The sequence below is a fragment of the Chaetodon auriga genome, chromosome 5 (assembly GCF_051107435.1).
Source record: "Chaetodon auriga isolate fChaAug3 chromosome 5, fChaAug3.hap1, whole genome shotgun sequence".
NCBI classification, from domain to species: Eukaryota; Metazoa; Chordata; class Actinopteri; order Chaetodontiformes; family Chaetodontidae; genus Chaetodon; species Chaetodon auriga.
In genome coordinates this window covers 25,362,843-25,389,558 of record NC_135078.1, presented here as the reverse complement: position 1 = coordinate 25,389,558, position 26,716 = coordinate 25,362,843, and the positions used below count along the sequence as shown (strand labels likewise).

Sequence of the window (26,716 nt, the reverse complement as noted above, 5' to 3'; positions counted from 1 at the left end):
GAACCGCCCCTGACCTCTGCCTCCTCTCACCAGCATGATGAGGTCAAAAGTGAAATGTCAAGGCTAAAGGACCATGTCCATGTGAGGTCAGAGGTAACGATTATAGATTGCAGCAGCCAATATTGAGTTTGAGACCCTCATTTTTGACCTCACACAGCGACATGCCGATGAACTTGAATGCATCCTTAAACAATTGGGGATATTTTGTTTCAGTTTTTTCATTTTTGTCCTTCAACCTTATAAACAGATGTGACTGCTGACATTCTCCCAGTCAAAATCCAGTCAGGCGTCAAAAATACTGGAATTGAACAGCGATTGTGAAAAAAATTTTTTTTTATCCAAATCCTGTAACAGTTCATTTTATTTTCATGCGCCGGTTGTGACTCATTAGGAGGATGCATACAGGCATATAGAGTATATACTGTATGACGTTTCTTTCTCCTGGATTTATTTCCTGCTGTGGTCCCAAATGATTGTGAGGCTCTTCTGGCATGTCAATATCAAACTGACATATGCCACGTTTTATTAGAGCTCCATATCAAAGAGCACACACACACACACACACACACACACACACCTAACCGCACGCTGGCACTGACACGCACACTGTCATGATGCTGCATGTGGCAGTAATCAATAATACAACCACACGAGAGCCTTCTGATTTAGTTCTCGATTTTATTTGCTTTTATTGCATCAAATACAAACTGCAAAAATACATTAAAATCAAGGATCCTGAAAAAAAAAACACATGAATGTCAAACAAGCATAACCTTTAAATTCAATTAACACTTGAGGAGTCGTAAGAGGAGCCAATAAAAACAATTAGGATATCTTTATGCAGGACGTATTCTCGTGCTCCCCAGTGCAATGTTCTACACTCTCCTGAGCGTGTTTTGTGGTTGTGTGGCAGACCAGTGTGTGTGTGTGTGTGTGTGTGTGTGTGTGTGTGTGTGTGTTTCTAGCCCTACGGCAGGGTTTAGGGTAACTATACAGCACTCCCCCCTCCACCTTCACCCTGTTCCCTTTGCGGCTTGTGTGGCTTGTCTCATCCCATCTCCCTCCTGCTCCTCTATCTCCCTCCTCCGCTCCGCTCCCCCCCTCTCCCCACCGCCACTCTGCTTCTAGCCTACATGTGTGTGTAGTGTGGTTTGGGGGGGTGGGGGGTGGGGGGTGGGGGGGCTGCACGGGCGACGACAGTGCCAAGAATCAACCCCTGCTTTCTCTAAAGCGTGAGGTGATGCAGATGATGCTGAATCTAATGCAAACCGCATGCGTATACATGTCACACACAATCACACGCAGGCAATATAAGATGACATGAAGAGGGACACAAGGGTTATTTTTATAGAGTGGAAAAATTATGTTTAAGTGAGCTGCGCTGATTTGAAACACACTGGAAGAAATTTAAAATTGGGAAGTGCATACATCTTGATTTAAGCGATGCAGAACTGACTGTGCCTTTCTCGCTCTGTGCAACTCCTCACCAATAACACCTACCTATATGACAAAAAGAAGTAGTCAAAGAACAAAAGCATTTCCTCTACGAGAGGTGTGTCTGCTCTCCACCCTGGTGGCTTTCAGTGTTTCATTATCCAAAGTCGAGGTCTGCTTTGCCACCCAGCTCCCCCATGCTGCCTGTCTCATTTCCTCCCGGTAACAATCCATTAACCAACGCCAGGCTCAAACACGCAGCCGCTTAATTATTCTCACTTCTTTGGCAGCACGCCGGGGCGTACCACTCATCAGAGGAAACAGGGAGGTAGGAAGGGGAACAGCTGATATTGTATGTATACTTTATGCATGTAAAAAGGGACAACGGGCTGACTATGCAAGGACACACAGCTCATACAGACATAATATCCACACGCACGACGACTTCAAGCATTTGAAAATGATGATTTCCAGATGAATGCACACGCAGCAGTACAGATGTACCTACAGAAATAAATTTACGCATCAACAACCAATTTAAAGCGAAACTCTAATTGTAAAAAACGGCAAATAACACACTTTCCTCAACTGGTTAACCGCGTATGCGTGAGTGTCTGTGTGTGTGCCGATGCCCGAAAAATGGGGATGATGTGTGTTATAATTCATCTTGAATAATTTCCTGCACATTCTTCTTCATGCTATGCCTCAGGAGCACTTCAGGATGAAAGGGAATGCTAATGCTGTGTCTGTATCTCGCTGAACAATGTGTGTTTGTGTGCTGTTCGTGTGTGTGTGTGTGTGTGTGTGTGTGTGTGTGTGTGTGTGTGTGTGAGTGTGTACGCCACCTCACTAAGCACATTTATGATAATTAACAGATAGGAGAGGTCAGCTACAGTGTGTGTATGTGACAGGGAGACAGAAGGAGACAGAAAACGATAGGAGGAACGGTACAGCGCTGATTAACATAAATTGGCAATATTGTCACCGACTTTCTGCAGCATCTGTATCATTTTGGGTGTAACAGTTAGAAGAAAGGTATCGTCTTTACTCTCACAATAAGAGCAAGTTTTATCAGTAAGCGCACACAAAAATTACAATGCGGCACCTTTATCCTCAAGGTTCGGGTACGTACACGTTTGTGATGTGTACAATATGTTGACTTTTATTTCCATCGTGTGTGGAACTTTAAAAAGGCAAGCTCTGGTTGAAAATGACAGTAATCACATAATTTAATGAGCTATTAAACACTGTAAATAAACACATTAAAACATGTAACTTGAAGTATTTTCAAATAGAAATGCCTAGTGTGTCATATTACAATGTTTTGCCAAGCTGAACTCAATAAAAGCCAACCTACAAATTGTTCCCTGGGCTGGAAAATACATAGAAATGGTCCATTGAAATCCTTCAAATATCTGCAAATACCAGCTAAGTTCTGCTGGCCGTGGTGCTAGTATTAGCGCTCGTACCCAATAAACGGCGGGCAATAGAAAGCTAAACACAGGCCGATCTCGTAGGTGACAGTAATCGAGGGAATTAATACATGCAAATGAAATACTCAGCACGCATAGCTGCCGATGACAGTAATTGAATAATTGACTTTCAGAGCTCTGTGTTCCTGTCCACGTACCACACAGAAATTTGTATGCGTTAATGTGTATGCGTGCGCGTGTCTATGCCAGCGGACATTTTAGGTCTACCCTCCTCACACTCTCACTACTGCCAAACGCCTTAAGATGGTGGCACCTTGAGGCAGAGAGAGACACTCGTAGAGAAAGCCAACCTCCTCCTCCCTTTCCCCCTTCTTCCACCTCGGGTCCTCACGACAACACAGGACAGGCCCCCCTTCCTAACCCTTAGCCCCCCTAATAAATATTTAATTCACCCCTCTCTAATAAGGATATTAGGCGAGTACACCCCGGCCCTGGCGTATATGCATGAGTCCTTTCTCATCAAATTTACATAAAAGGGCCAGATGCTAATGCGAGCGTAGCAACTACTGCTCACTATTCTATATGCACTGGTACTGGTTCCCCAGTCCGAGAGCCCATATAATTTAATTGCCGAACAGCATATATTTTTCAAATGGTTCCTCGTATTCAAATTGCATCCAGGCCTCAATACCATATGCTTTACAAAGAGCGCAAAGACGGGCATATTTTAATTGTCGTGGCCGCACGTCTACAGTATTTATGCTTATTTAATGTTTTCTGAAGCCCCTCCTCTTGTGAAATGGCACATAATACAGACGTGCTCATGCATAATATGACAAAAGAAAAAAAATTCCGGATGTTCAGACAGTGAATAGAGGCATGTTGTGTTTTACAGAGTCAGAGTTTGTTCAAACATTAATTATCATTTCGACAATAAAAGCCAATTAAGGTGTGGAAACTGCATTAGGCTGACAGTGTTAGGGCTTTACTAATGGGACACTGAGAGCGAATACAGTGAGAGACAATTAGCATTACAATTTGGAAACAAGTACCTGGATATTGACAGACCGTGCATGTACATACAGCATAATGTAAATAAAAAGCAACATGGAGACCACTTAAATGTAGGGTATAGCATATGGCATGTTGAGACTGAGCGCCCCGATGTTTGTAATTAATAGACGATGAATAATGCAGTGACACGAAATATATTATTTACATCCTTTCATCTTCGAGGGAGATTCAGAGCATATTTCAGATGCAATTATACTAATTTATTTATAGTGCATATTATTTGCATAATCAAACGCCAGCAGAGCACAGATATCCTTGAAGAGAGACTACAGCCAGCTTTGGACATGTAGAGCAAAAATAGCATGTATGCACACGGGCTTACTGTGCACTGCTGCTGCCACAGTATTGATATCTGATCATGCAGCTACATATCTCAATGTGTTTTGTGCTACGTCTTAGCCATAATATAATTGGAGATCAAAGTAGGAAGTATATAATGTTCCATTTGCATCATATTCTACTTAAAGTCATGCAACTTTTGCGGTTAGATTTTGTGTCAGAATAAAAACAATCTATGTCCCAGTTATCTTAAATTTTGGGATATTGTAAAGACCTTTAACAGCTCAACAACACGGCTTGCATTACACATTGTGTACAATTAACATTGTCACATGTATGTTCACTTAAAAAACACTGAAGCTGGCGATAACCACTGCATTGTCTTTATTATGTCTGCAGAAGATCATAAATCTCAAACAGTTGTTCCCCTCGAATAAAAATGGGATCAAACTCTGTGAAGGTCTGACTTATCTCATAACCTTTTTTCTTGCCTTCAGATTGAACCTTTTTGACAAGCAGTGGTCAGGTTCTGTGGTCAGTGCTGAAACATAAGAGACATGTAGGCAGTTGCTGTGGCAGACTAGCAAGCATACTGATGGAGAGTTTCAATTAAGAAGGCAGGTTTGGGAAAAATACAGACGCTGGTGTTAGCAACATCAATTTTGGGACAACCACGTTTTGGCTTTGCTTCGCCCTTCAATGCTGCAACTGTCAGCTTGATGGACAGTTAAGGGAATAAACACAAGCTCACAGTTTTAAATAGGCTGACTACAGATAATCATAAAATTAGTCCTTTGTTATGACATTAGCGTTTCACTGACGACTCATTTTTAGTCCTATGTTTCACTTAATGGTAAAACTGTAAATGTCTGTCTACCTATTAGCTGCATATTATTCTGTGTATCTACCAAAGGGTTCATATTAATACCACAAGAGGTGAATACTCCCATCATGCCTCACAACAAACCAACACCGTACAGACAATACACCTCACTCACGTTCAAGCACAGTCACATTATTTTACGTATGGAGGAGATCTTTGACCGTGCGTCAGAGCCCAAGGTGCCTGTCTAACATGTCGGCCATGCATATCCACGCAGTTAGCTGAAGGGGAGGGCCATACAGCGTGGCAGAGCACAGCATGCCCGCTGGTCCCCACAAGACGCTCAAGTGGCCATGCATGATGTCATTAAAAAGGGCCCAACCATGACATTCTTTAGTGGATTATTGGCAAGTTATGGCTGGCTGGTCCGTTATACAGGGACGTCGATCAGATCCCCGTTAATCGCCAATGACACCATTAATGAAGCCAGTGACGCCTTTTTGAGTGTTAGTGCGCACCAGTATGTGTGCAAAAGACCGATGGAGAGTCTGAGACTTTGTTTTGCCTGACATATAGAAACCACAGCCTCCGACTCTCGCAATTCAGTCAGGAGCTAAATTAACATTATGACCTCAATTTATGGAGGAAACTAGAGAGCCTTCAATTAACCAATGCGTGTGCGGTTACCTGACAGGAAACACATCTGAACACTGCCATGGAGACAGGGAGTGGGTGGCAGTCTAGTTTCTTGCATAGAGCACTCCACACACACATGCACGCACACACACACACATACACACACACAATCGCACAGACACTCACAGAAACCAGGAATCTGTCCTGCATTGGCAGGGGCTGATGCTGCCATGCGCACGGTGATCTCACCTACCGTTGCCGTGGCGACACCAACCAGAGGGAAAAGCCTTATTGTGTGTGCGCATGCGTGTGTGTGTGTGTGTGATTGTGACAGAAGCTTGAGCTGGAGGAAGAGAAGGAGGAGGAGGAGGAGGAGGAGGAGGAGGAGGAGGAGGAGGAGGAGGAGGAGAAGGAGGGCCTGCAGGAATTCACATTGTGCCTGGCTTGTTTAAGGTTTATGCCTCATTCACTTACTACCCTTCATCAGGGGGAATACTGAACCGGCCCTTTCAATTATCAAGGCAATAAATTCAGCACGGCTGTGTCGTTAAAACAGCAGGCCGGTGCTTTACTAGGGAAAGGGCCAGTATACGGGAAGGGAATGGGTGTGTGTCGATTAATTTGCATAAACTATATGGTGAGATGAAGATAAACAGGAAGGAGAAACACGCAGGGCTTCATGCATACACGCTCAAACGTTGACAAGCTAACAGATGCAACACACACTGCACACATGCGTGCAAGCTCGACCACTACTGGCACACCACTACTCTTATTTCTCTTTAGGCAAACAGACAGAATAAACTCCCCTACTACCAGCTGGTATTGTTGAATTCTATTAGTGATGAAGAGCTAACTCAGACTATAGGGGTCATCTGCTCATCAATGGGTGGCGGTGGCCTGGCTTGCTCCACAGCCATGAATGCACTGAATTCATTACCCCTGGTGCACAGATGGTGTCTGGCTGCCTGTCTCAAGTTCAAGTTCATGTCCAGGAGACACACAGAAAGAGAGAGACATGGCCCAAGCCAGACAGACAGACGTTGTTGACTGAGACACAGCTATTGTTCCCCCTCAGCAACATGATGTAGCGGCCTCGCTCGCTATCCGAGACGCCTGGGTCAGTTAATCGCAGAGACAAAACGCGCAGGGAAGCGCACGTGCAAACACAGATGTGCATGCGTAGATGCACATGGAGCCTCTCGCCCTATCACAGGGCTCAGGAGGAGGAAAATGGCCCTGCAGTTCTGCTCAGTTAGCCTGGTTGAAACAGTTTCCACTGTAGTGGGCTAATACTGCAGATGATGCTTCATGGTTGCTCTAAATATGACAACCTCTGCTGGAAAAGCAGCCACACGTCTAACCGCTTTGTTATTGCAAAACAATCAGAGAGAAGGCCGCGATGACTGGCAAAAAATACAGCCATGCAACACATATATTAACAAATGGCACCCCGATGACGACTATATTCATATCCTTTGTCTGGCACAGAAATTACCCTGGGCCGACACATATTATAAACCTGCTTCTGCACCTGCCATACACAGCAGAGAGGCACAGGGGAAGCACATAAAAACCCCAGGCACGCTCACATAAAATATGCTGATTGCCCATCCAATGAATATGAAAACACCTTCTGTGGTCGCCATGGTTTTGTTACTCAACATATCACGTGACAACAATGGCTGCGGCACACTGTATGTGTGAGCATGGAAGGAGGGCACAGCCGAGCACGTAGCACCCATTTACGAAGGAGGAGGAAAAGGGACTGTCACCACCCATTTCTGCGCGAATAGTCAAATCACACGCCTATATTTATAAATATATGGAAATGGGGGCGCTGTGAAATGAATAGCAGGGCCTTTCTTTTCCAGCAACATGCCTGCATGGCAGGAACACTTCTATAAATAATATACTGTTAAAGCATACTTTTGGCCACCACACACTCTAGAGGACACAATAACTCAGCCTCATTTATAGAGACACAGGCAAGAATAGAAATGCACCGTTACACCAGCAGGTGAATTTGAATTTTTAGATATGGCGTCATCATCGCAGATAGAGAATGCAGTTCATTATTTTTAAGGACTCGAGGAAGCCACGGTTGTCTGTGTTCATAAAAAGCGCTAATGTGAAACAAAACGCTGAGATTTACTCAATCTCCAGAGACGGGCAGTAAAGACCATGCAAACTGCTGCCAAGCCATCCAGCAGCTCTCCCCTCCACGCAGGCTCGCTGAAAGTGGCTGAGAGGGGAGATGCATGCAAGTGTGATCTGCAGCTGTTTCATACATGTGGTGATGCTCTCTCCTGGCAACAATGCATCTCAGCATCACATTGCATTTCCTATTGACTGTATGGACCATGGTCCTTTTCTGCATGATGCTTTGAAGGATGGGCCTACAGGTGAGTATTGTGGAGGGAGCGATTCAAGCCAGTGACATCTTGTGTACACTGACTTAAGCCTCTTAACCTCTAAAAATATACTGATTGTGATAAACACAAGCTGAAATATAAATGTAGGAGAGCACATTTTGTTGCAATCTATTGTCTGAGTAAAATGAGCCACTATTCTCAGAAAGAAATAAGCAGGCTTGGATAAAAAAGCATTGTATTATGCACAGGTTTTGTAAGAGAGGCATGCTGGATGAGCTGCTGTAGAAAATTTAGTGAATGATATGAGATGCTGGCTTAGTTACGGATCCTACGTTTTTTTCCCTACTCTGGGTTGACATTTAGTGTGGCCCCCAGACTTGAAAACAGTGTTCCCTTTCATAAAGCTAGACAACGATTTCAATCGACTTAACTGGGGACAATAAGACTTGTTTTATTCAGCGCTGCTCGGCCCAAATTGTGTTCTCAAATTTTCTTTCGGGTAAACGACCCGGTATTGTATGCCGTCTTTGACAGGGGTCGGGAACAAGAGACACTAGTTTTGTCTGACGGTGTGAGAAAGTCGGCAAGAGACCTTTTCAGCTGAGGCGGTGTTGAATTCAGCCAGTGTGGCTCTGTTTAACAGCGCACTTGAATAATCCTCTGTTGCAAAATAGCCAGCTTCACAGGTTTCTGAGCATAACTTGAACTGTGACTTAATCAGATATTTGGAAATTAAACACACACGCTTTGAACAAGGGAACAATGATTGATTGATGACAACGTGTGATTTATCCTGGCACAGTCGAACACGTCATAAAAACGATCGGGCCTGTTTTAAACACGTGGTCTGCACGCCGGAAACAGCCTATCATATGACAGAAAAAAACGGCATCACTTATTTGTGATAAAATAGCTTTAAGTGCAAAACTCCTGACTAAAGCCTTAATTAAATTGTGTCCAAAGAATACATCCACTGTAACAACACTGTAAGGCCGATGTTTTTATATCTGAGACCGGCCATGTGTCCTTTGACCTTTTAAAGTGTGTGTCAGGAAAGCGTTGGGTTGATCCTTAAAGCACTGATCCACCAATAGTTCACCTCCAGCCTGCATGTGTTTCCCCCCACAATTTTATGTTGCCACACTCACAAAATGCTCTTAACAAATTTTCTTCCAGCAACTTTAATCTCAAATTGCTGCGTTCACGGTCAAGTTCAAATACACACAATGCACCTCGATGTCACCTATTCAAATGCCCCAGACTCCTTTGTGCAGCATTATCTGCGCTGTTACTAATTCTCAGGAGAAGTAGCCTCCAACGCCTGGGTCCGCGCGCACAAGTGGGGCCACGCAGGATTACATAGCCGCAGCACATCCCTTTCAAATCCATAAACCCGCACAGTTTTAAGATAATGACCCAAAGTCCTCATTATCAGTACAATTGGCGAGACATTACGCATTCACAACCGTTACTACTCCAAGTTCAGGAGCGCCGCGTCGGCTGGGGCTGGGAAACGTCGCCTCATTCTTTGGGGATGCAGATGAGTCTGGTGCACTTGACGTCTTTTCATGACCCCTGTCGGCCCCCATCCCCCCTCCCAGCCCCTCCAGGCCCTCACGGCGCTGTCTGTCATATTGGGCCGGGGCATGGCATTGCCACTTGCCCCACCGAGCGTGGGAATGGGATCGTCCAGTCGTTCACATCTCCTGCACTGCGGTTAACGGAATCAATTAAGCAGCCCCCCCCACACACACACACACACACACACACATCACCCCAATCCCCTCACTCCCTCCCTCCTCTCCTCTCCTCCCTCTTCTGCCACCTCCCTCCTTCTCCTAACCCCACTCCCCCACCTCTCTCTCTCCCTCTCTCTCCATTTTTGTCAGTTCAGTATACGTCCTAATTATTACTGTTTGGGATGCCAGCGCCGTTTCCTGGCCGGACTCGATCATGCTGAAATAAAAAGCATGCAGGCGCACACGTGGGTTTCCACAGAAGCCGTAAATGTCACTCTTTAATTCCCATGAAATGCTCGAGATGAGCCTACGATGAAATTTCATTCAAATTAAATAAAATGTAAAATCGCACCTCATGTTAAAGGATCAAATGGGCTCGGCCTATAAATATTAACATGCAATATCTGGCCTGAAGGGAAGTTCAGTGTGTGTGTGTGTGTGTGTGTGTGTGTGTGTGTGTGAGAGAGAGAGAGAGAGAGAGAGAGGATGTGTGTGTGTGTGTGTGTGTGTGTGTGTGTGTGAGAGAGAGAGAGAGACTGTGTACATGTTTAAATGTTGATAGGTGAGCGCGCCTGTGTGCACAACAATAATATGCTCTCTGAAAAAGTTCTTAATTAAATGAAGGCAAGTGCACAAACAAAGCTGCCCCCTTCCTGCTGAACATGTCAAACTTAAATGACAAAGAAAATCAAAATAATATGAAAACAAAGACAGTTATATTAACAGCATCTACAATCAGCTCCATGGGAAAATTGAGGAATATGTCATGTGTCCTCCTCAAGTCCTCGACGAGTCTGGAAGTAGTTTTTACTTTCGGTTATCTAGCTTTATGACGAGCAGAACACTCATACAGCTAGATAACCAAAGATAACAACCCACTTCCCAAATCTTCTGCAATAATCCACATGTACATTTCCTCTTCTTGTCTCGAAGTTTCCGTCCCTCAGAACTCAGATACATTAAGCAAAAAGTCACCAGTATCCTTTTTCAAGTCACACTGTGCATTATATTCCTTATATTCCCTTTTTGCCATTGAGGGCCACTACTGCACAGCCCCGACTGTTTTACACCCGGTGTAAAAAGGCGCAAATTCTTCGAAAAGATATATTATCCCAGCGTTAATGTCATATTCACTTGACATTAACCAATATTACTGAGTTGAAGTAGGCCTTGAAAATCGCGGGTAAGGTGCAGTCATCCTTGCACAGGGGCCCTAATTTGCAATGCAAATAGCTCCAATCCCACAAAAGGCTCTTTCGCCTCTATTAAGTCGTTGTGGCAGTAGCAATAGATATCCTGTGAGGCCGGCGGAGAAGAAACACGGTGGAGAAGGGGGGAAATCCGGTTTCCTGTGGAAAGTGCAATAACGGCACAGGGAATTACGACGCAAATGTTTCGGATTATAAAGACAGGAGCTTGCTTTTTGGCCAAAGAGTGTCAAGTTGTCCTTTCACATCCAGCATGTACTTAAGGAGAGGTGAAGCCGATGACTCTGAGCCAAAGGGTCCGTTCTGCAGGTTGCATGGTCGGTCGGTCGGTCTGAAAAGAGTGGGGGAATAAGGGCCATCCCCAAACGATAGGGGGGCTGGGGGTGGCCAAAATATGGACCAACCCCGGTGAGGTCAAAGGCCTCGGACCACGACAATGTTACTGCGATGATGTCATGAAAAAATCGCAAATGCACCCTCCTATCCGTGCACAATCTCCATCCATTACACAGAGCGCGCTGGAATAAGTCCGCCTTGCACCGAGCAGTCTGCACGCCTTCTCTCACACAGGGATGAAAATGGATGGCAGGGAAACCATATGCTTCCTTTTTTTTTTTCTTTTTAACAAAGAATGAGAGCGATTCAACTGCTTTGAACAGAAGACCTGATCAGATTTAATACCAATTAATCAATAAAAATGAAACAACTCAATGAAGAGAGCATCCTGGAGCTTCCCGAGCGCCAGCGTCTTCTGTCTATCCAATGTAGGCTGTATTTTCTGTTCGCAATAACACGCCACCCGCTCGGTTATTGCTCCTCTTCTCATCTATGAGGAACCGTTGTAGGAGCTAAATTGCTCTCACGTTTTCGATTTTGCGTCGAAATCCTTACTGGCCTCGTGTTTTTTGGTCATCGTCGCATCCGAAGGGTAGACTACAGTGATATTCAGGCTGGCGAAGTGTCGCCTCACGCGAAATAAAGCCCAAGCGCTTCACCGCGTCCGCGTGTTAATCCGCTCACTTTTCCATGGAAATGGAAGTAGTTAACCGATAGCTCAGCACAAATGGGTCAATATATGGGATCTTTGTAACTGAGTCAACAATAACAGGCAGCGGAACATGTGATGGATCATGCGCAGCAGCATGCGACTGCAGGTTACCGAGCCACTACCGTGTGAACAACTTTGATTCTGTTCGGACCGTAAAGCAGCTCCGGTTCAGGGGAAGGAAAAGTTAGCCTGTGACAGCAATCCACTCAATTCATGTCTGTCTGCATGTGTGTGTGTGTGTGTGTGTGTGTGTGTGTGTGTGTGTGCGTGTGTGTGTGTGTGTGTGTGTGTGTGTGTGTGTGTGCGTGTGTGTGTGTGTGTGTGTGTGTGTGTGTGTGTGAGACTATCAGGTGGTGACAAATTAAATCCGTTTTATTTGTCAATGGCATCATCACCATGTTTTTTTTTTTCCTTTTTTTTCCCAGGTCTCCATTCACTTGCTACAGTTTTAGATCAGGCTCCCAAGTTTACTCTGGTTTCATCGGTGGGAGGGGCAAACCAGAGGTGTTTTAATGAGCAAATATGAGTCACAAGGCCTGTGCATTTCAATGAGGGATTATTTACTATAAACAGCACTTTGTCCCTTACATGTTCAGCCACAGCTATTGCATCCCTGTTTCTATGCTTCAGTCACCCCTCTCTCCATTAACACACTCCGCCTGCAACATATGACACAAGCTAGCAGCCTGAATTTGTCCTAATGTCACTTAAACTATGGCACATTCTCATGATTCACTGCTTTACGCATACATTGCTTTTCTCCCTATTTCTTATCATGCAGTCCAATTTTCACCCGTCCACAATCATTCTGTCCCCCTGGTGTGGATCTGCTGGATGGTAAACTGTAAGGCCAACTTGATATCGTTAAGATCAACATTATAAAGCGCACCTCATTAGGGTAAAGGAGGCTTCAGAATGGGCCTCCCACACAGAGGCCATGCTTTAATCACAGCACACCATTTTTAAAACTTACAACCTGCTGATCCTCTTGAAATTATAATAAGCTGTGTTCCCGTGAAGGTTAATGATAGTGCTGAGAAGTCAAAAAATATCATAAGGGCGCAATTGTGCTCGCATTATTAGCTTTATTGTTTGAACAGAGGCTTCCGTGCGTAATAACACATGGATAAACAACACAATGAACGCTTTGTTTTCAAGACATTGTGTGACGATTTTGGTGACGTTATTCATTCAATGTTTTTTTTACTTTTGTTGCAGCCCAACATTTCAACTCGTTTTCTGAGGATAAATAATTATTCTTATGTGTTTTACTGGCGTCTTTTCTTGCGTAAACGTGCCCATTTTTATGGTCACTCTGAAATAAGCTGGAACACCTCGCTCCCGAGATCACATTTCTCACACTGAATCGATACTACACTAACTAAAGTCTTTGTCTTCACTATTGTAGAAATTTGCATTTTTAGCGGCCTAATAAGGATTATTTCGGGCAACACAAGTTTTAAGAAGAAAGCAGAGGAACAGAAGCAGATAACCAGAGACGCATCTACTGCTTTAGGAATACTGCCGAATACACTCTCAAGTGAACTTAATTGTAGGAGGCAGAATGTAGAGAAAGCAGTCGGCAATAAGCTTCACAATGTAAAAGGAATCAGTATTAACATATATCACAGCCTAACCGGACAGTTGGATTATATACAGCGGCTTCTAAACGGTGCCAAAAAAAAGTCTAATCCGTGCGCCCTAATTCCAAAGTGTGTGAGGAAACATTCACAGTCTCAAACTTCACATTTCCGTCTATATACGTGGAATCTCACCACAAATCAACAGTCCTTATCCACTCTTAAGCAAATGACTACCAAGAATATGTTTTTCTTATCTCAAGCCTCATATTTAACTTTTGCGCTCATGGGCAACCTTTACGCACACGATTGCCTCTACGCAGCCTATTAAAACGGGCACAAAAGTTGCACTTACTTCCTAAAGGTGAGTCAAATCACTGCAGTCGATAAGAAAGCGTCCCAAGCAGGAGGAGAACAGCGGTGTTCAGACGGGTCCGTGTGCACCGTGATGTGGTATATGTTCCCCTTCAAATATCCCAGCCGTATTATTTGGTGGGGGGGCATCACTTTAAAATTGCCGCTAACACTCAGTAGCCTGCATTAGGCGTGCTTCAGCTGCTCTGTGCAAAGCATGAGCATATCCCAAGCACATGATAGACGAGGAGAAGGAGAAGGAGGGAGGGATGGGGAGAGGGAGAGAGACAACTTTCCCATAACGTCTACAAGCACCAAATAGAAAAGTGCATGCACAGTTGAGCTCTCAGAGTGTGCAAGTTTTTTTTTCCCCTGTTGGTGGTGGGGTGGGATGAGGAGGGAGGGGGTGATGATGATGATGAGGAGGAGGAGGGGGGAGGAGGGGATGTAAAGTCCATCCTTCTGTGTGAGGAGAGGACGTGCTCTGAAATTCAAACAAGTTCCCTCGGTTCTTTTGTTGCACGCACGAACTGAGGCAGCATTGTTCGCGGTTTGGCGTGGACCTCTCCCTCCTTTTCCCTGACCAGGTTACGAAGTGAGCCTCGCAGTTGGGTGGTAATGAATTTGCTGCAGGCGCTTCGCTAACACGCTTTGACAAACGGAACGCATTTACCGGTTTTCAGACAGAGGGGAAATGATTTGCTGCATGCAATTCCCAAACTAAGTCTAGAATCAGGTCTATAATAAAAAGAAAAGGGGGGGAAAGACAGCACTTTAAACTTCACTCAGAAGCTTTTGATTGGATCTGCGTGTACAGTAGGTAGACTATAGGCCTGTACTGGACGCATGAATTCACCTTGCTCCCAGTAGCCTAATAAGAGGTAATCTTATAAGAGTCACACACAAGCGCGCGTGGCCCCTGCCAAAGTGGACACACACACACACACACACACACACACACACACACACACACACACACACACACAGCCAAGAGAGAGACAGGGAAAGAAAGATAAGAGAAATCTTTGACACAAAAAAGTTGGAATGAGGTGACCTACTTGTAACTAGCCTACCAGTAGCCTGTGTCTTCTGCTAATTCTCTTGGTGATGACACACTTTTTTTGTTTTTATGAATACATTATAATTCTCGACTTTTTCTGCAAAACGAGTTGGAGCGCTGCGCTCTGCAAGAACACCACTCCTCTCTGTCCTTGCTGCAAAAGCGTCAGGCTGTAGCCGCTGTATTATTTTCACCGATCACAGTATTCAGAGTAAAATTGTTATTTTTTTTCCCTGATATTATTTTTCTGCACGTCTTATAAAAAATGTGAGAAAATCATCATGTGACTGAAAAGACAGCAAACTGGGAACGCAAAGCATCCTCTCTTATATTACTCCCCCTCCTCTTTGCCTAATTGCAGGCGTATCCATTAGATTCAACCGGATTCACGTTTTAGTTTAACAGCGAGGGCACGTTCAATGACGTAGACAAGCATATCAGCTACGTGCAGCCATATTTAAATACATCAAGGCAATTAGCGCATCAAAATATGCAAATCCCGCTTACTACATAGTCCGCCCGGCCGCAGTCGGAGTAATTCCCCCCCAGCCAGTTCTTGGGTGTTTGATTGCCGTTTTGAAAGTCAGCATAGCCTTGTTTGTTTTTCCAAGAGGCTTCGTTTATGTGAACGGGACAGAAGGGAGACATGAAGAGAAGGGGGACCGTTGCTCCTGCGTGGAAAGCCGCCCATGCGTAATGAGACGACCCGCTCCGCCATTCTCAATTCTCCGACGCCGTTGGCTCTGGTGTGCGTATTATTTTTAATATTGATGCATATTCAGTGGATAGATTTGCATTACATACTTATCGCTCAGTGTTTATTTTCCATGCTTTTGCGCTTATATAGATGCAAAGCCCTTGTTTAGCCTGTTACAGCGCTGACATTCATTACCTAAAATTGCAGATTTCATAGTCAAATCTTAGGTTAATGTGGCATTTACTGGCATCGGCTGCTCTGTGGTCTGAACAGTTAATTTTTATTTTTAAATCTGAATGATGCAAATCGCCGAAAGCCTTTGAATACTCATATACAGCATGCATGAACAAAGAGCTCTCTGGTGGGCAAACAATAGAGCAGATTCAGAGGTAAGACTGAGGAGGTGATCCTGGAGGATGGAGACGGCTGCCTCATAACAAGAGAATGACACGGGCTGTGCGGAAACTAATAACCCAAAAGTCTCCTGCTCAGTTTGTAAGAAATCCAGTGACGCAGCGCTGACATTTAGGCTACAATCGCTCGGGCTGTCTCCTCGGTGTCCGTGCGCGCTCACCGTGGTGCCAGAGACGAGTGCGCGCCTGCGAGCGCAAGCGCTTAGGGAAATATATCCGCAATTATCACTTAATATAAAATAGAAGACAGACATTTCCATACAAGCATCTCAGTCATTTCCCCCCCTCTATAACAACGCCGCACTCGCTGCGTCTTTGTGATCCTCCCAGAGAAAGCCGGGTCCCGGATCAGACCTCTTAACTTACCTCCAATTAACAAAATCCAAATGGTGCCGCTGCTGTGGCTCGGTGCTTGGTTACGTGCGACGTTTCTATCGAGTTGGTGGGACGTTTTCCAGGAGGGCAAACTTTCTGGTATCAGCCAGAGCAGATCCGGTCCCCATAGGCTACTCCCCTCCCCATTGAACCCTGCTCTTCAACTGCTCGTGGCTCAACACCACTGGTCAGGCTGGCTCACGTAAAGATATTCAAAGCCACGGGAGTCCGTTACCTCACCTGTGCTGGGCTCCTCACTCTTAAAAGTAATATTTCCTCATTAGGCTACTTGTTCTGAAATGCTAGAATATTATAAGACGTTGCTTACTTCTATGTAGCTCCCCAGGAGCTTAAATAGTCCGCTCTGTTGTATTACCCACGTCTCCATTATTCCACCACCTCCCACCATATAAAGGACGCACACACCTTCGTTTACCTTCAAAAACGAAAATAAGCAAGCTCGTAATTGAGAGTTTTAGGGGTGTGTAGTGTTTTTGCTCTAGACAAAATCAAGCTGTAATTCCTCCAGTAAGATGACGCTTTGCTGGTTTGTTTTTAATGATGTGAGAGGAGTTTCAGATAGGAAGGAGTGTGGGAAGGTGGTGGTTTGTAGAGGATTTAACAAACCTCTTATTCCTTCGATTGGTGGCTTTATTCTCACTAAAAAAAAAGAGTCGAGGTTGAGTAATTCGTTAATATCCCCTCTTTGTTGGAAAGCCAGGCGTTGAGCATTAGCAGGGTGAAACACACGAGGTCTTTATCTTTTAAAGCCATGTCTGGAGCACAGACTGGAGGATAGGTGCAGAGTTTTGTTATGGGGGCTGTGGAGGAGAGCATTCCGCTGTTCACTGATCCTCATTTGAATCATATGTAGGAGAGACACAATTTATGTTCTCTCTGCTTCTGTTCATTCAATAACTTGTATTTAATATAACTGCATTTGCGGTAATATAGAGGCAAAGAAAAACGTGTTTTTTGCGGATGAGGAGATCAGTTTTTTAAAAAATCATATTCATATTTCTACATCTATATCATGCTCTCATATGGAGATGTAAGAAGAGCCAATAATTCGGCTTCCAGTAAATTTAATAACATGTTTAATTTAAAACGAGGTAAGCAAAACAAGCGTGGAGCGTAATTTTATTTCCAGAAAACGCCACTGAGGCAAAACACCTAATTTCTCCCCCAGTTTTAGGCCAGGCATCAGCCAACGGTGCAGTTTGGAACAGTCGAGCTTCGTCTGAACCACAGTTTAGAATTTAGTGAGATGAAACACCTCCAAATGAAGGAGGCAGCCAGGTTGTTTTTTCTATAACATACCTGTAGGTGTAAGTGTGAGGCGTCTCCTGCACCGGTGAATACTTTGTGTCCTTCAAGGGGACAAACACAAGTCAGCTTAAATGTGAATGTGAAAGCTTCCATCCTGTATTATTATTATTATTATTATTATTATTATTATTATTATTATTATTATTATTATTATTACCTTGCTTTACTGTACACCACGAAGTATCCCTCTTTTTCTAATCAGATCTTAAACAATAACACGGAGATTTAAATGATCAGGGAGGAGGAATATTCCATCTCACACTGACACTAACCATGAAAAATGTTCGTGCAGCACACAGATGAGCACGCAGCCTTATTTATGTCTGCTCGATCTACATGAATAGCTTTGGAGACCGAAGATGAGGATGAGGAGGGTGAAGGTTAGCGAGGGTTCGACTAGATGACTAAATGGTGACATCTAGTGGTGATTCTGGAGAATGTCGATGGTGAAAGATGTGGCCATCCTTCACGGTCACAGGGAGCACACTGCGCGCCCCCGCCCTCCTCTCATCATACAAATGACTGCGTGTAAAATTCCACACAATTCAGGTGCAAGCACAATCTTAAAAATAGCATTTTTATTAAAATAAAAAAAATATTGCCTCAGCTCAGATCGATCAGATGCTACACCTGATCTACAAAAGAGACGCCAACTGCAGCCTAAACATATTCATGAAGGCCATCACATGTTCAGAGTTTTTATTATTATTATCATTTCATTAATGTTATTATTATTATTTTGGCATATCAGTAAATTCTTAAACTCAAGCAGGCCTTTGCTGTCTTAATTCATTTCATTTAGACGGAGACTTTAATTTTTAATGCGCTCGTTCTTTCATATTTTCACACATTTTCTCACCTTTCTCTTGGTTTTCATTCCCCTCGTATCTGTAGAGTTTTAACAAGCGATGGATCCCATTCAAGCAACCTGTTTGCCCGTTCAAACGCCGACGTGTCTTGCATCAGTCTGACCTTTCGAGAAGCTGTGAGAACTGCTGTCGCAATAGACGATTTCTGACAGATAATAAATTATATTGTACCCACAGTGACTTTATCGGGCTTCTTCACCACAGGCTTCTGGAATCAACCCTTCAAATCCTCTGAAACGGCTGCAGGCTTCAAGTAATGAAGCAGCAGAGGGGCTTCATGCAGCGAGGCCTAATTAAAACCTGCGAAAACGCAACACAGTGTAGAAGAATTCACCGACTGCAGGGATATTGAGGAGATTAAAAAAAAAAATACCACAAACTCTAACTCACAAAAGTCTCTCTTCAGCCTCACAGACACACAGATCCCGATGTGAATACTGCAGTAACACTGCACATAAAATACACCGTTACAGTAATGTCATATAAAGAGCTCAGTGCCGTCAATCATAACTCATGTTACGGTGTTTTTAAGGGAATAAACATAAAATGCTGCAGACTGTGAAAGGATTTATGATTTCGTTATGTTCGATTTTGTGCACATTCACTAAAACAGTTCTAACCATGAAGGTGCGTTACAGTCCTCGCGAGACAGGCCTTTAAAAAAAAACTCACAAAATCCACAAAATAACAGTGAGGTTTTTGTTTTTAGTTCTGCTTTTTGCGTGTTTTAAACAGAAAGGAATATTTAAAAAAAATAATAATAAATGAATGAATGATAGTTCACTTCTCAGGTGGAATTTCTAACTCCCAAAGGAGTAATTTAATATGAAGAGTCGCAAAATGAAACTGGAGTTTAGGTGTGACACAGAAAAACACTGCTTTTAAATTAAAATCTGAGTCAAATTTATCACGATGGTGAAAGGAGTGTTTAAATTTTCGGATAGCTGCATCGTAACACGCGTTTTCTTTCTTGTGGAAGCGTTTAATCAGACGGGACTGATTAATGAAAAGGTGTTTCCAAACGGGCCTGAAGCTGAACTGAGTCACAGGTGAGCAGTCAGCTCTGATCTGAATAGCTGGACTTATTTTAAATGATATGAACCTGGTGTTTGAAACAGGATTAACTTTGTGAGGCAGATTCCGACGAGAAGAAAAGCAAAAACCTCATAAAAATCACAGGTTTTATTCAATAAAAATGCAATTAGAACACTGTGGGACAATAGAAAAGCTCGCTATCGGAATTGGATGTTTCTAAAGGAAAACATCATTTTGTTTACTTGTTTTTTATATTCATCCACTTTGAGCGATGAGACTAAAAAACCCTTTTTAGATAAAGAGAAAAAAAACGAGATTCATGCTGTGCATAGAAACGAAACACAAAAACCTGCCGAAAGACGCGCAGTTTGGTTAAAATACGTCTAATTTTATTTTTTAAACAGAGTTTTTATGTTGACAGCCCTCCGCAATCATATCATCAACTCTTAATAAATGTGTAACTCTTGTTTCCGATTTTCTAAAATGCGTCATCCTCCGCCATTCTAATTAACACGCGCTATTTTACTGCGCTCTTTGCGTCACATTCCCACCTGATTGTTGCGAGGAAGCCCGAAAAAAAAGGAAATCATGGATTTACTGAATGAGCTCTTCCTCCTGCTTTCTTCCTGTTCTCTCTTCTTCTTCTTCTTTTATTCAGGAATGCATGCGGTAGTCCAGGAGTAGGCCTCTGTGTGTGTGTGTGTGTGTGTGTGTGTGTGTGTGTGTGTGTGTGTGTGTGTGTGTGTGTGTGTGTGAGAGTGTGTGTGTGTGTGTGTGTGTGTGTGTGTGTGTGTGTGTGTTGGGGGAATTAATGTTTTCACATGTCTCTGATTCTGATTTGCAGGAGCAGGTCACTGTTTGCATTGCTCATAATGTGAATATCAGGTCTTTGTGTATTGTGTACAGCCTAATGTATCACTGTGAGAGATGATGTCACTGTAATGTTAAGTGAGATAAACCTTGGCTTTAAATGTCAAATCAATGTCTTCAGTATGAATGCTTGCATTAAAATGCCACATTTTCAAAACGTAAATGGATTGAAGCAAATGTGAAAATGATGCTATTGTCATTATTTCAATGTCGTGCAATTTGTATTGTCCTCAAATGAAGCTGCTATGGCACCAGCCACTGACTTTTTTTTTTTTTTTTTTTTTTTTTGAGTCTGCACATTATGAAAGCAACTTTCAGAGATGCATGCAGAAACAAGTCAAACACAATGAAATCACACCAAGTCACATCAGGATAACTAAGAAAGCCAGTAACTTTACTGAAATCTCTGCAAAATACAAATAGCCTTTCCCTCCAGCAGAGGAGACTTTTATTTCATCCCCATACGTTTTCACTACATACAGCTGAATCAAGTCCCTTGAGTTACAGAGATGTGGATTTAATTTAATACCATCTTAGTCTCAAGTGGCGACAAAGGCCAGCTTATGCCGCTGAAAGCCGCTCTTGCGTTCCAGAAAACATTAGTTCCAAACCTCCCCCATTTTCAGGTTTATACAAGCTACATTTGATACTACAGACTGACTTTTTAAGCATTGTAACATATTACTCTTTTTTAAAAATTCCTTTTCAGCTTTTGAATACAACTTAAATAAACCACAAACACGGTGGAGCAACAGAGAATCCCATGTGAATGCAGGGACCTATTACATGGTTATTACACATGGCTGTACAGTTGTATGGTCTCCCCTTCTCACTGCGAGTGACTTATCAAAACATCAGCTGAGGTACTGCTTGGGTCAATTTTGAGGTACCAACATTTACGCTATTATAATAATGACAAAGAACAACTGATCAACAGGTGATGAAAAAGAAATGGCTTCAAATTGAACAAACACAAAGAGGAAAAAAAAAAACAAAGATATAAAGACAGGTTTTCTTCATGTCTTTGGTTAAAATGATTTCAAAACTACAGCACGCTAATGAAGCATCAGGACATGTTGGCATTATTTCAATCAGTGAGCATGATCAGAAGCGTGTAACGTGCTTTGATCAAGTGGACAGCGAGGCCGCCTTTCACATGATCAGGCCTGAATCATTCTGTCGAGCGAATCACAAATTGGAAATACAAAGTTTCCGCATGGAACCTTTTCAATGCACAGGGGGACGCGTGTGCAGCTAAACATGTGAGCTACGGTTGGTACTGACGATGCAGCTCGAAGCCTGAAGCTACGTTTGACTGGCTGGAATTGAAATGTGAAACCAATTGTACATTTGAGCAAATTCTTTTATTGTCTTGTTTCAATGCTTGCAAAAACCATAAATGAATGTGAAAATAAAAGTTGAGTTTACAACACAGAAATGCCACTGGCTTTGGTTTCTCCACACTTATGCTGCCTGAAACATCATGTTTATTTTTTTTTCTCAACCTTTTTGTATTGAATTTTAAAAAAAGAGAAGAACACCATTATAGAGGCTCTGCCCCTGTTTGACTACACAGACTGTATACAGTAACAACATAGTGAACCTGCATGAAATATGCACATAGAAATATCATAACACTTAAGTGACAGCAGATACGGGAGTGGGAGGCAGAGAGATATGTGGCTAGTTTCATTGTTTAAAAAAGAGAAAAAACAAAACAGCTATTTATTTAAAATAAACAATTGTGCTTCTTCCACACCAGCTCGATCAATTTGTCTTCGTGTATCTGACGCTGAGCTGTCAGTGACATGTGGGAAATGAGGTGGAACCCTGTTCTGAAGAGTGGAACATGAGGAGTCACAGGACAACACGCAATCAGCTGAAGTTAGCAAATGATCAGGGATAATTACAAACGATGCACTGGCGAAATTATACTACAAATATATGATTTAAAACAAAATTGTATAGATTGTGTCTGGGCCTCTGCAGCACAGGGTGAGACTGTGGCGAAGATCTGAGATGGAGCAGAACAAATATCGCTGTATTAAATGAGATAATTACGCTTAAAGATGAAATACGTGATGCATTAAAATGCATCCGGACCGGACTGAGGTCGCTCGTATTTCCTCATCAGCGTGACGCTCTTGTACATCATGTGTCAACATCTATTTTCTGTGTCATCCCCAGTTCCAGTCTCATGACATTTTCCACTAACAGGTTGTTTTTCAGCATTCAGGCCCGTCTCTCCTCCGTCACACAAACCCTGGCGGTGCTTTCCAGCTGGTTTTTAAGGTTAGACTAAATACACCCCTGAACAGCACTGTTCAGGGCTCAAATGAAACAAACCAGACAACATGTGCAACTGCACATAGAAACTCCACTAAGAAACCAACAAAAATCATTAGTATATATATTTATATATTAGAAAGCTATACACAAGCATGTTAATTTCACAGATTTTTTTTTAAAGATTCTTAATATTACCATTATTATATATAATTAGAAATACACGTTTAAAAACAAACCTCTACAAAGATAAAACAGTTCAGCAAAGCATTGGATCTCAGTCTGTTTTTCATGGCTTAGGGCGTCAGAGCCCTGTCATTTCCCCTCTGGGTGAACTATCCATCTCTTATTAGCAAAGCTATCAAAAAACACATTCTGGCTTATAGAAACTACAAAAAGCCACAAAAATGCTTTGCATTGTATTCCTTTCATATGAAAATATAAGCAAGTGTATCGTACAATTGTTTTTTATTTTTCCTTTTTTTGTTTATTAACACTGAATATTAATACTAGATCCAGAGTTTTCTTGATTACACTAACGTAGCTCTTAGATCAAAGGGTGGTCGTCGCCGAGCTCCGTTCTTTAAGGGGAGCGCTAAAATCACCAAAGGTTCCACACGTCTAGCATTGGGTCTGCCCGTTTACCTGTACAATCCTTCAAATGTTGCATAATAGCTTTTCATTTAGTGAGTAAATAAATCTTGTAATGTCTGGCAACTGCTGACCCCTGCCCTTCCCCCCTTGACCCTCTATTTACATAAATACGTTGAACCTGCAACATGACATCATCTAATGTTAACACACGTTTTTGCAAGGGAGAACTGCAGAGAAGCTATATAGCAATGAAACTGACACTGTACACATGTATTGTTTGTCCAACTCAAGTGCTAAGGTGTTTTCCACTGGACACACTCACTCTCATGTTAATGTTTTTTTTTTTCTTTTTTTTCTTTTTTTCGTTTTTGTCTCTAGTCACTGATATATCGCTGAGGCAAAGTGTAAGTACGTTTTATGAAACAGAGTACCTGACTATTTTTTTTTTGTTTATTTGTTGATATGCATATATGTACACATACACACACGTGTAAAGATATATGCATACGTGATTCTTTTTATCCACACACAATACAATTTATGCATAGTTCCCCAACAAAAAATACCCCCGGATCCCTTCCCAACCAACACCCACCCTCCCAGACCCCCATTACAACACCCCGCCGGTTTATATAATGTCAATATGTATAGCACACGCACACACACTCAGCAAAATAAAAGAAAATAAAAAAGGAAAAGAAATTACAAACGTATTTTTGAAAAGGGCTGTCCCTTTTCTTTCCTTCAGCATTAAAGAGATAAAAGGAGAGAGGCCGTGGGGTTGGGTGGCGAGTGACTCGTGGTATCGAGTGAGAGGAGGAAGAGGAGGGAGCTGACTTGGGGGGCATCGTAACGCTGCGTCGTCGGGGGCTCAGGGCAATTCGGGGCACTGCCGGGGGAGAGGACAGAGCTATCATGTGGCCCATCCTTCTGACAGACGCACCCGTTTGATGGAGGGGCTCTCGCGCTCGTCCAGGGCGGGCCGGGCCAGTCCCAGAGGTGAGTGGAACTCATTCCTGTGCTCATCGCGGTCGCTGCCCTCGTGGGAGCTGCTACAACTGCTCAGGCTATCAACAGGGGAGCGTCCCGAGTCCTGGCGGGACGAGGGGTTCTGGGGAGGTGGTACCCCGCCACCATAGCCCCCCGGTGTGCTGCTGGTGCGATCTCTAGGAGGAGAAACAGGTTCGGACTTGATGTGCAGGCTTTGAGCAGAGGGCAGGGAGAGATTTGAACCCTGACATAAGTGAGAGCTAGAGCAATTTCTGTAGGAAGGAAAGGAAACGCAAGGGGTTACAGAATTACAGAGCAAGACTTTAAAGTGATCTTTAAGTCAGTCCGTCACACATGCACGCAAGCACGCATATACACACACACACACACACACACACACACACTGACAGACACACTCATTAAAACAGGGAGGTGTCATATTTGTGCTGGACCTTGCAAACGAAGGCTGAAAACAGTGAAGGCCTCTCGGTGTCTCAAAAAATAATCTCTGGTGATAATTTACACGTTACATCATGCATCCGCGCAACACCTCAGATTCAGCTCAGCGCACTCACCCTAGCTGGCCGAGGGCCGAATGCTGCATATTCTGAAGGTGTTGCTGTTGCCACCCGCTCATTGAGCCGAGGTGAAGGGAGCTGCCGCTGTTGAAGCCAGACAGTGAGGACAGGTCTGCGCTGTTCAGGGAATACTCTGCGCACAAACACACGGGGGGAGGAAGAGGGCCAGGCACATTAGAGCAAGTTCATACAAAGTTGCAAGGAGAATTCAGCTCTGATGAATGCTGCGGTGGATGAGACATGAGCGTGCTCTCTGTGCGCTGGTGTGGCGATAGCACCCTCTGCTGTTCGATTGTTGTATAACATTTAAACTGAGGAAGGAGGTTTCATAAGCAACACACACACTTGAAGTGAGTCAAATTATAATTTTTACTGATGTGCAACATCTGAACCAAAACTTGTTTTGCGGATTCATTTGAGTGACTGTAATATTAAATGTTATGTACATGTATATGTATGAGGTACATACCGGTACCATAAGAAGTCGAGATGGCCGACGGGTAACCGCCCATGCCTTGTCCTGGCAGAGTGGGAGTTGCTACTGATACCACCGGGGTGGCCAATGACTGAGCAGACTGAGAGTTGTTTATTCTCTGGTTCTGTGACAGAAGAGGAGAAGACAGAGAGATGGGAGAGGTTTGAGAACACGCAGTCGACTCCCAGACGAAACAAACAAAAAACTGCAATAAACCAAGAAAGTTTTTTTTTCTTTCTTTCATTTCTTTCTTTCACTCAACAGATGCTGAGAGAATGAATGTGATGCCAACTTCTGGGGAAATTAATCACTTGACATGCGGCACGGCTGAACCCTGCCAACCCTATCATTTACCACCCTTTCCGAGGGCCCACTGTCGCTATAGTAACACCATCGGTCTCCACAGCAACGCAGGGTAGCGACGGCAAAGGAGAGGCACTTTACCGTCGCAGAGGGTTTGGCAGAAAAGCGTGCAGGTTTGATGCAAAATGAAATTGTTGCCCTTCATTTGTACAATCTGAGTAATGAAAGCTGTGAGCTGTGCAGCGCGAGACTGTACGCAGGAGAAAAGATAAAAGGAAGGAAGGAGGGAGGAGGAGGAGTGATGCAGACGGCTGAGGAGAAAAGAGGCCAGGCTGCTTTTGCACTGACACACCACCGGATGGCACTATGTGTCCTTACAAAACATCACGCGAGGTGACGCCGGAGCCCTCAGCAACGATAAAGGTGAAAGTTTCTCCACAGTCTGGACCCCTTTTCTCAAAAAACGCTGCATCTAGCCCAAATCATCCGAGCAGTGATAGAAAAACTTAACGCAGATGAAGAGGTTAGACTGCAACGCCCTCGCTTCTACAAGGCACGCTATGCTCTCAAGAACTAACCAGCTTCTGATTGGAAAACCTCTCAAGTTTCAGACTGTGAAGGCTGTTGTTTTCTAAATTTGAGTGGCAGTCCGACTTACCAACAGCAGATCGACATCCTCAGACTGACAGCATTAAAAGGGGAGGGCAATAAATTCAAATTAGTGAGTGTGAGTGAGAATATAGTAGCGGTGTGCATCTAGGGATGGGGCTGCTGCAGGACTGACCCAACGGAAACACAACTAACGTGAAAAGAGGATGCTAAGAACTATTTTTACTAACTGAAATATCAGGGCCTAAAA

The 26,716-nt window shown here is 43.5% G+C and overlaps 1 protein-coding gene and 1 long non-coding RNA gene across 21 annotated transcripts in view; both read right to left on the bottom strand.

Annotated features, from left to right (window-relative positions):
• LOC143320783 (uncharacterized) overlaps positions 1-14,406 on the bottom strand; it is a 38,812-nt gene extending 24,406 nt beyond the window's left edge. Inside the window, exon 1 of the long non-coding RNA XR_013077183.1 lies at positions 13,985-14,406. This is a non-coding gene — a long non-coding RNA (uncharacterized LOC143320783). The remainder of the gene's footprint in view (positions 1-13,984) is intronic.
• Positions 14,407-20,450: 6,044 nt separating this feature from the next.
• The window catches only part of mef2cb (myocyte enhancer factor 2cb), a 62,235-nt gene continuing 55,969 nt past the window's right edge, over positions 20,451-26,716 (bottom strand). For 8 of the 20 annotated variants that reach the window (XM_076730710.1, XM_076730712.1, XM_076730711.1 and 5 more), the window contains 3 exons: positions 25,549-25,678; positions 25,077-25,212; positions 20,451-24,773 (listed from right to left, as the gene is read on the bottom strand). In XM_076730710.1, coding sequence (XP_076586825.1) covers positions 24,425-24,773; positions 25,077-25,212; positions 25,549-25,678 — 615 coding nt within the window. In that variant the 3' untranslated portion in view covers positions 20,451-24,424. Of the gene's footprint in view, positions 24,774-25,076; positions 25,213-25,548; positions 25,679-26,515; positions 26,540-26,716 lie in introns of all 20 variants that reach the window. The other 12 variants (XM_076730705.1, XM_076730708.1, XM_076730707.1 and 9 more) reach the window with 3 other exon arrangements.